Raw genomic sequence first — 11,067 nt, 5'->3', positions numbered from 1 at the left:
TATCACTATAGATTGCATACGCACTAAAAAATTGTTAATACCTAGTACTCGCATGTCAAATAAGCAGTATTCTATTTATTGTAAATTTGTCAACACTACAATAAGTAACAAGTTATTTAATTTGTAGCTAATCAATCAAATAACACAATAGTCATGCATATTTAATCGCAAATACAAGAAATAACTAAAATACGATAAGTCTTGAATTAGAAATATAATTCAAAAGATTTTATCATTCATCCAATACACAAAAAGTTTAGCCTAGTATTATGCTATTCAAATTATACAAGAAGATATTGAAAGACACCACCCAAAATTAAAAACAAAAAAGGTGAAATACTCAAAAACTTGATTTCTTGCACTTCAATCTTTAATCTGAGCTTTGATACTTCAAATCTTTTTGTAAAATTCTTCTTAAGCACTTGTTAGACTCACTTAAATGATAAAAATAATGGTTTTTCATGTTCTCGACCTTGTTTAGGTCATATAAGATGCTAAATATGTCATTCCATATATAGTCGGATAAAAAAAAACGAAATAAAAATCTTTTCATGGGAATAAACCAGGCGCATGCCTAGTAGTAAGTGAGATGAACGCCTCTGAGGCCATTTTTGGCTTCTAACAGGGTTACGAAGGGGTAAAGCGCACGCCTAGTTATGTCCTCGAGCAGCTATCAGTATTTTTGTTATATTTTTCTCTTTGATATCAAATTAAGGTGATTCAAATTGCATTGAAAAGACAACTCAAAGAGGCTACATTCTTCTAAAAATATCATTTTTGCCAATTCAAATGTTTACTGTGCCAATTATGAGTCTCATTTAGAGTCTAAAAATTCGGAGCATAATCTTTTTCGCTGAAAATTGATGTGTGAATATATTTTGACTATATTTCACCATTTTCGCTTCTTTTCTCATCTAATTGAACCCTAGCATTATCTAATTCTTATCGTGAGGTTCAATACAATTTTGAATATTTGAACTTTAGTCCTCAAACTTTGAATATCTTACAATTAAACCTCTTTTCACCATTTTTTCCCTCTAATTTCATCATTTATACTGATTTGTACCCAAAAAACACACTATGCATAGAATTAAGCACACTACGCATAGAATTAAGTCATAATTTATCAAAATAACAAGTAAATACCCTAACTTAAATGTCAAAATAAGTGTACAAAATATACTTATCACAAACCATACTTCTCATCTTCACTTGTTCTAAATCCTATGACTTGATGGTTTGGAACTGCTAAAGTTAGTAGTGGTGAATTTTTTGATTCATGATCAAAATTGGGGCGCCTTACATTTTTCGATTCTCAAGAAACCAATAATGTGGAGAGCAAGGATTCAAATTCCCCTGAAGACTAAAGAATGTTCTTGTCAATTATAACGAAATTGATTACAAAAAAGGAAAATCGAGCACATTAAGCCTCCATTTACCCTCATTAATTTTCATTCCATTTTTCTCTATCCTACTTTCAACCAAACAATCTTCCATAAAATAATATTACATGTAAATTGAAAATTTTTCTTTCTTTTTTAACCACCCATTTTTCAAAAAAAAACATGATTCCACCCATTTTCATTTTCACAAAATGGGGGCCAAACGGGGGCTAAAATTACCTTCTTTGACCTTTTAGCAATAATTGAATCAATTTGATGAAATTGAAATGTTGAGAACCAATTTACTATGGAAAATCACACATATACATCAAGACTTACATAATGCCATAGATTACTTTAACATTTGTCAGTTTAAAAATACAATCAATTTTTTCAATCAATATTTTTCCTCCACATTATTTCGATCATTTCCATTTACTAAATTTTTATGATCACTGATCCACTTGTTGCAAGTGCTAGAATTTTTTTTACAATAAGTAAAAACATCTATTTTATAAAAAACACGTGATTAACACGTGGCCATGTGGGGAACCTACTCTCTCGGGCACTGCCGCTGATCCACCATTGTGATAATCTTAAAAATATCAAAACACAAGACTGCTTTGACTCCATGACAATGACAGTGCTAAAAAGGAAAAAAATGGAAGAACTCAAGAACCACGTAAACATCATGAAATGAAATTATGCATTTGTGTCTAAAATTCTTGATAATATCATTACGACTTATATATATATAAAGTTTAAAACTGTGACCCAAAATCCCCATTGAAAAGCAAGAAGTATAATAATAATTAAACTAAAAGGTCCACTTGAAGATCTTGAGATCAACCTTACATTTTGCATCAGAAGTATTGGCCAAGGCAGGATTTTTGCCCTTTTGCACCCATCCACGAATGCCATTACACTTGACTCTGATTCCGACCTTTTTGGTCTTCAGCTTTTCCATTTTCACCCCTATCATCGTGTCCACCACAATCTGTAATGGGATCCCATTTCTCTTCTTCAGATCTGACTTCAATGAATTCAATTCGTCCCCGTCTAATAATTGGTAGTTTAATCCAGTTGTGGCGTGTATTATGAAAATGGTGCCTGGTGAATTGGTGAAATTTTTGAAAGAACCAGATGATATGGTTACTTGATTAGATGACACTGTGATGGACATGGGATCGTAGTAGAATATCACCTTTGTGTTGGAATTTTTGGCGGAAAGAGTAAGGTTCAATTGAGTTGTTAAGTGGGTTGTGCCGTCGAAGGTGGTGGTGGTGAGGTTGAACTGGGTGATTTTCAGGGAGGAGACGGAGAATGCAGGGCGGTGGGGGTGGTAGAGTATGTAGAAGGCAGCGGCGGCAATTGCGACAAGGAAGAAAATAGCAATGAGTAGGATAATGGACCCGAAGCAAGATCGGCAGAAGCAACGGCGGCAGCTGAAGCGTCGACTGCTGAGGTTGCGGGCGGTGGGGTTAGGACGGTAGGGGTGGCGCATGGGGTTGTAAAGCTGGGTTTTGGTTGCTGTCTTGTTGGTGCTGGGCCTGGTGGCTGCGGCGGCAGCGGGGTTGAAGAGGAAGAGGAAGAGGAAGAGGAACACTCTTACTCTTAACAATGACGAATGTTACGTTAATTTCATCCTTGGTCACTGAACTTTAAAGAAAATATCAATTAGGTAACTAAGCCTTTGTTTGATTCCCTTTAAAATTTTAATATATTGTTCTTTTTTCTTTATAACCGCACATTCTTTAATAAAATAATATTACATATAAATCAAAAAATTTGTACAAGTTATACATTTCGTCATGCTTGATTTTTAACCACATTCTTTCAAAAATTAATATTTCAAAACACGTCTTATCTAAATTTCTCATTATATTGAACAGGGGCTAAATGTTTTTTCTCAATTAAACTATAAAACTTTAATTTAGTTTCAACTTCCATCATTCCATAACATTTAGTCACAAAATGTCTATATGAATGGAAACTGCTTATTTGACAACTAATTGACATAGCTTATGACACCCTAAAAATTTAAATTAATAAATGCAAGTTTATGGAAAATGTAATTAGATTATGTTAAGCCCCTTTTTAAGTCCCATTATTTCAAACTTCATTTTTTTAAAACTTATTTTTAAACAATTTTCCTGATAAATGATTTTACACATAAATTTAAAACTTATTTCAACTTTTTAACAACATATTCTAAAAAACACGCTATTAAAAAATTTATTTTTCCAACAAAATAGGGCTCAGATAGTGACTAGCTCTTTTATAACGTAGCATAGTAATAATACTATTGATTAAATAATTTTCATCAATTTAAGAAATGATACATGATGGAGTCGTGAAATTAAAAACTATAATGAAGTTCAGGGACCCAATTAAGATTTGGCTCACAGTACAGGGACCCCAGATGAAATTTACCCCGTAACGTTTCACGTCACCTCTTGTTTTTTCTATACGTCTTCCTTTCTTTTTCTATACTGAACTCTTTACCTGCCGCTTGGATTGTATGTATAGTGCATGTATATATGTGATCTCTGATTACTAGGCATGGTGTTGACACGTGGGGATCTTACGAACAAAAGAAAGTGGGGCCCAGTTTGAGAGACCACCAACGGAACTTTTTTGGATGAGTTACATTTTTATTTTTTCAACTGTTGTTTGACTCCCATTTTTTTTAGGGTGCATTTTTTTAAAAATTCATTTCCAACCACAAATTCTTCTATAAAATAATTATATACTCATTTCAAAAACGTTTTCTTACTTTTTAACTATACATTTTTCAAAAAAATACTATTTTATAATACATTTTATCCTAAAAATGAAAATCAAACATGGGATCAATCTTGAGAGCATGTTCGATGATTTTCTATATTAGATATAAATTGTTGTTTAAATTTTTGAAGTTATCGAAAACATCCAATGGAAAGAAGCGAAGGAAATATAAAGTAAGTTTTAAAAAAAAATGTAAATTTACATTTATTTTTAGATCTACATGTGGGATCGACAAGAGACAAAAAGCTATCAACTCACTTGCATCCAATTATTTTAAGTCTATTAATTAGAGTAAAACTTGAATTTAGATCTATGAGGATGTAAATGTGGTGCTACTTTCTTCATCTTTCCCTTCATGTTTTGCAGTTTTTTTCTTACATTTCTTGACCCTGTTTGGTATAAATTAAAAATTATGTTAACATTTCAAGTCAAAATCAACAATTAATTTTAATATCACATTTTATGAGATTCACAATTTTTCAACTATACGTTTCATCAACTTTTATCAAGACATATTAAAAATCTAAATTTAATCAACACCAACCAACAAGAGCTTAGTTTATAACAAGAAAAACTGGGCCTGGATGCTCTAGTTGATGGGCTTAAATGCAAGTTATAGCTTCAAGAATTCTCTATTGTATGTCACTTCCCAAATTACTCTCACTAGTTCACGTTTTGTTGTGCTTACAATGAAGGTTTTTTCCCTTGGGTTGTGTGGGATGGGGACAGAGGCAGTCTATCATGACAGATCAATTATAAGGTTACGAATAATGCAATTTAGCATGATAGGACATCATCAGTTTAGGTGACGATAAATGATAGGTTCAAAAAAAAAATAAAATTAAGTAATTCATTTAATTATATATCTCATTTAATGTCACAAACGTATTTTAACACTACTGCTAAATAGTATTAAGCCCCTGTTTGAACCACATTATTTTAAAAATGAGAATGAAAAATATAGTCATTATGGATCCCACACAAGAGATAAAAAGTCAAATATGGTGGCTTGATGTGATGAATAACGGTCATATTTTTCATTTTAATGAGGAAATAATGGAGCTCAAACAAGGCCTAAATGATATATATTTTTATTTTGTAGAAATGAATTGGATTAATTTTTAAATTTGGCTTCAATCAAAACAACTTTAATTAATAATTAATAATTTATTAAATATCACATCAAGTGAGAATAATTTTTTGAACGATTTTAATCTTTCTATAATTCAGTTATTTTAACAATACTTTACTTATAATTTTTCAATATATAATAAATACATGAATTACTTGTTATAAATTATCAATTAGTTAATATTCACATTAATATAAATTCAATGAATATTGACCTGATGAATCTTGATTTACATGAATCTAAAATTATTATAGGTGAATTTATTTACATTCATGTATCTAAGAATTTTAATGAGTATTTAATTCATATATCAGTAATTAATTATTATGTATCAAATGTAGTATAAAAAGATTACCCATTTGTATTTTTTCACCATCGCAAAAAAATTGAATCATAGAATTTAAATTTTGAGAACAAAATTTTCTTCTTTTACATTTCTATCCCAAATTTTATTTTCTTTAATTCATTTGAGACTCGTCAAATCCTTCCAAAAAATTGGTATCAAATATTATTCTTACAGCACTTATAAAGTACTTCAAAATAACATGCAATGCACGTTCAAATCTTACTAATTAATAAGAAAATCTTACATATCATGCTACCGTAATTAAAGCGCAATCAATTGTGTTAATTCTACCAGCAATATAATGGTATGAAGACTAACGGAATTATATATTTAATGTGTAGAAATGAATTGGATTAATTTTTAATTTTTTTTAATATAGTGTTATTTAATGTGTCTTGGTATCAATAAATATAAACTATTCACATTTAAATTATTTTTTAATGTAGGAGTATTTTATGAAAAATGTAATAAAAGTTTATATTTTCATTTTTCAACTAATTTAATTACATCTTTCTAATTTGCATGAAAATGAAAGCAAATCTTTCTTGAGGAGAAATAAAACACTTAAAACAAAAATAGAAATCTATGGGATGACTGCCCAATTAGACTAAGAACTTTGATCCCATTTCTTAAATATCATTTTTTTTTCTTTTAATGTTATTTCTAATCACGCATTTCTTAAAAATTTACGTGCGTTATATGTTAGCTTGATGGTAGGAACCAAAACCGTATAGCCTAGAATATGAATTATATTCTCTCTTTATATAATAGCAAACGATTGTGAAGCTAAGTGAATGATATATACACAGTGAACACATTCTAATATGGTATTAGACCTTAATCATGGGCAATGTCGTACCATCAAACCCTAATCCTTCCCTTTCTTTACCTCGCCAACCATGTCGCCAGACTCCGATGCAAAGAAACAAATTGGTGCATCTCTATCGAATTTCATCTTCATCGAATTCACAGCAGAAATCACTAAAACTCTTACCAAAGTCCAAACACTAACACTGACCCTGACCACCAAACCTTTCGTTGCTCCGTTCAGCATCAAGTTGGTGTTGACCTATGGTTGATTATAACCTTAAAGTTTTGATTATAACAAATAAATTAATTTTGTTTACTAACAAATTGAATTTAAGTGATTAGAGTTTTCAAAAGAAAAACTAATCGACGATCGTCAAAAGATCAAAAGTTATCATCACAAATTTTTTTATGAAGAAAGACAAAATCGAAGTCACATATTCAAAAACTTAAGAGCCAAATTTCGGAGCAGGATCAAAGACTTGATTCCTTGGATAAAGTATAAATGTACTAATACTTTGATATTTGACAATGAATATTTAAGCTCAAAATCTATTTATGCATTAAAGATGATTTTTGTGCATTAAAAGTCATTATAATGCAACGTTTTGATCAAATAAAAAGATAACTTTTAAAATGATATTTGAATTTGAAAAATATCGTTTATCTTAAAAAATTAGTTAAAAATACTTTCCAAAAGTCCATGTTTATCAAAACTTTCAGATCGATTCAAAAGGGACCAAAACGTAAAAATATCTAAACTGCCAAACAGTCAACCCGTCGGACGAGGCGATCAACCGAAAATTTCTAACAGTAAAAAAATTGACCATTCTGACATCTAATTTTTACTATACAAACGACTATATTGATCATCCGAACAAGAGGTGCTCGACCGAATATGTCATCCGAACTTACAATTTTTTTTTTAGCTTTTTGATCTCTATAAATATCCTCACTCTTTTATTCTTCATAAGACTTTCATGAGTATCAAAGTGAGATTTTTTTATTTTTTATTTTTTTTAAGAATTCTTTAAGCTCTCCTTTGCATTCATTTCTTTTTTTTTTTCTTTATATCAAAAACTTTAATTGGTTTAAACTCTTTAACCATCATCTTTATCAAAAATTTTCATCTCTCTTTTTGGACTTAACTTATTTCTATCATTCATAGAAGATAGATATATTTTGAAGAAAGGTTTTGAACTTACATTATATCATTTCTTATACTTCTCTATACCAAAACTTCGATTTATTGAATCAAACTTGTACAATCATCATATTCACCAAAGTTTCTTATTTCTCTCTTGTTATTTAATTTATTACAATCATTCATTAAAATATAAATATATTTTAAGATGATTTTTTTACTTACATTTTACTTATTTCATCTTCATTTTTTTATTGAAAAACTTTGATTGACTGAATCAAATTGTTAATTATTATATTTATCAAAATTTTTCATCTAACACTTGGGTTGTCATTTATTGTCATTGATTGAAGTGTTAGTCATTCTTAATACTTAATTCATTTGTATTATTTATTAAGAGGGAAATTTTATTGTAAAATCATTGCTCTAAACTTATGGATCGTATTGAGGTCCCGTGAAAGCTAAATAGCATAAGGATCGGTACTCATTGTCGTAAGTCATCGTGTGGTGGTCGATCGAGAATTTCTAATGGTCCAAAATTTACCATTCCAACCTCTAATTTTTACCATACAAATGGTTATATTGGTTATTTGGACAAGAGACAGTCAACGGGACATATCATCCGAACTTACAGATTTTTTAAGCATTTTGAACTCTATAAATATCCTCTCTCTTTCCATTCTTCATGCGACTCTCAAGCACATCAAAATGAGATTTATTTATTTTGAGAATTCTTTGAGCTTTCCTTTACATTTATTTCTTCATATAAAAAATTTTGATTGATTCAAACTCTTTAATCATCATCTTCATCAAAAATTTTCATATCTTTTTTTGTACTTAACTTATTTCTATTATTCATAGAAGATAGATATATTTTGAAGAAAAGTTTTTAACTTACATTATATCATTTCTTCTACTTGTCTATACTAAAAGTTTGATTTATTGAATCAAACTTGTAAAATCATCATATCCATCAAAGTTTTTTTTTCCTCTCTTGGTACTTAATTTGTTACAATAATTAATTAAAATAGATATATTTTGAGAAGATTTTTTAATCATATGGTACTTAGTTTTTCTTCATCTTCTTATTGAAAAACTTTGATTAATTGAATCAAATTCTTAATTATCATATTCTCTAAAGTTTTTATCTAACACTTGAGCTATCATTTATTTTTATTCATTAAGCGTTAGTCTCTCTTAGTATTTAACTCATTGTATCATTTATTAAGAGAGAAATAAAATCATTGCTCTAAACTTGTAGGTTGTATTGAGGTCTTGTGAAAGCTAAATAGCATAAGGATTGGTGCTCCTTGTTGTAAGTCATCGTGTGGGTCATATTAGAATCCTGTAGAACTTAATATTGTATAAAGATCAGTGCTCCTAGTTTGTAAACCACCAAAAGCATTTTAAATGATTGGATTGCACCATAAATCAATCAATAAAGTGAAAAAACTTTGATTGTGTCGTAAAGCTTAATAATAGATAACGTAGATCATTATTTTGGATCGAGCCCCCACACTGGCATCGTTTTCATCCTCTCTTCCATTTTACTTATTGTTTTCATATTTACGCTTATAATTTGAATTAATCTATTTAGTCTTTATTTGATTGAATTTAGATTAATTTTTCGAAAAAATCTTAAAATCCAATTCATCCACCTCTTGGTTAGTTATTCTTAGGCTTTCAGTTGGATGGCACCAATTATGCTCACTGGTCCCAAGTTGTAGAGATGTATATTTCTGGCAAAGACAAGTTGGGATATATCAATGGAGATATTCCATAACCACCTTTAGTGGATCCATCCTTTCTCAAATAGCACATAGACAACGCCATTGTCCAAGCTGGCTTATTAACACCATGGATTCCTTATTAATAGAGAATTTCACTAGGTTTCCTATGACCAAGTTGGTGTGGGACTCCATTGCTACCACTTACTTTGATGGGAGTGACACGTCTCAAGTCTATGATCTTAGACGTTGTGTGACACAGTTTAGACAAGGTGGAGGCTTCTTTGAGAAATACTATAATGACCTTCAGGGGTTATGGCATGAGATTGACTTTTGGCATCCTAATCCAATGAAGTATGCAGTTGATATTCATAACTATAATACTATCATTTAAGAAGACCAGGTGTATGTTTTCTCGGATGGCCTTGACGATCGACTCAAAATGATTTGGAGTGACGTGTCGCGACTTCACCCATTTCCTACCATAGAGCAAGCTTATGCTCATGTCCGTCACGAAGCAATTCATCAGGCTATGATCAGTGGCAATGCAGCTGCTATTCTTGGATCTATTCTCACCACCAAAAATCTTGGACTTAGTCCTTTCTGACCAATTTTCTACCGTGTACAATGGGAGACAGAAATCATCATCAGAGGGTTCGAAATGCACCCATTATGGCAATCAAAAGTATGCCTATGAAAACTGGTATCCTGATTGGTAGAATGATCTCTAGGCTAAGAAATGTCATCACACGAGCAATAAAGACGAACATCCTAGTAAAGCGACCGTGGCTACTACAGAGCCTTACATATCCTTTAAACCACAGGCAGCACTGGTCCCGAACTCTAGTAATGGTGGTTGTGTTTGATATAGTTCATCTAATGATGTTGACCGTGTTGCATTGCTGCTGGACTTCGGAGCCATTAATTACGTGACGTTGCAGTTGATTTCTCACAAACTTCTTTACCGAGACATACCAATATCATGTTAGAGCTTTATCACGATCTATCATGTGAATAAACAACAACATATAGATCAAATGCGAAAACTGAAGATCATAAACTAACCTCCATCCATTGTCGTTTGAACTGCAGAATTTCGAATTGTGTTTGGTGCTTCCAAGCCTTCAAGACCTCTCTGCGATGGTGTAGTTTCATGAAAGTCTCGGCTCGGGGACCAATACCACTTTATTCCCTTTATATACTTCTTCCCATCAAAGAAGTTACGAAATGTGAACGGTTACCACAAAGTAGGGAAGATGGACAGTTATGAGAAGGTGAATAACTTCCAATAAAAGAAGAAGATAATTGGACCATTTAAGACCATTTAAAAATACCAACAAAGGTTTACATTCTTCCACTTGGTCCATACATTTCACTCGATATGATATCGAAAACCCATCAATTCTCACTTTCAAGAAACAAAAATGCATGAATCATGGCGACAGGTCCTCTAAAAGCGAGTATTATCTTCCATGTATTACAATGCATTATGTCTCTCAATCCCATATAGCTTAATGAATAAACCCTTTGTTTATTCAAGGTCCAAACTTTAATGATGTTTCTCAAAATAAATGAATGAATAAACAATTGTGCACAAAACCATATGAGAAAACATCAAACTGAGTAAGAGTTTCATTGAAACAATAAATGTACATACAACGAAATCACATCATGGAACCAAGTCCCATTCGTGTTACATGATCCTTAAAATTTTTGGGTGGCATGCCTTTAGTTAAAGGATC

At 31.0% G+C, this 11,067-nt stretch overlaps 1 protein-coding gene across 1 annotated transcript; it reads right to left on the bottom strand.

The window, feature by feature from the left end:
• Positions 1 to 2,162: 2,162 nt before the first annotated feature.
• On the bottom strand, positions 2,163 to 9,431 carry LOC111385346 (NDR1/HIN1-like protein 26). Its single transcript, XM_023009730.1, has 2 exons — positions 9,310 to 9,431; positions 2,163 to 2,995 (listed from the first exon to the last, which is right to left on the bottom strand). Exons 1-2 carry the CDS (start codon positions 9,429 to 9,431, stop codon positions 2,200 to 2,202), a joined length of 918 nt encoding a protein of 305 aa, XP_022865498.1. The 3' UTR covers positions 2,163 to 2,199.
• Between the last annotated feature and the right edge of the window lie 1,636 nt (positions 9,432 to 11,067).

This window comes from Olea europaea, unplaced genomic scaffold (assembly GCF_002742605.1).
Source record: "Olea europaea var. sylvestris unplaced genomic scaffold, O_europaea_v1 scaffold3131, whole genome shotgun sequence".
Classification (NCBI taxonomy): Eukaryota; Viridiplantae; Streptophyta; class Magnoliopsida; order Lamiales; family Oleaceae; genus Olea; species Olea europaea.
This window is presented reverse-complemented; position numbering and strand designations above follow the sequence as displayed.

Coding starts and splice junctions, on each gene's coding strand:
- LOC111385346 (XM_023009730.1), bottom strand. CDS start 9,431: ATGGCGTTGTCTATGTGCTATTTGAGAAAGGATGGATCCACTAAAGGT. Junction 2,996..9,309: donor ATCTCTACAACTTGGGACCA/GTGAGCATAATT, acceptor GTCATTGTTAAG/AGTAAGAGTGTTCCTCTTCC.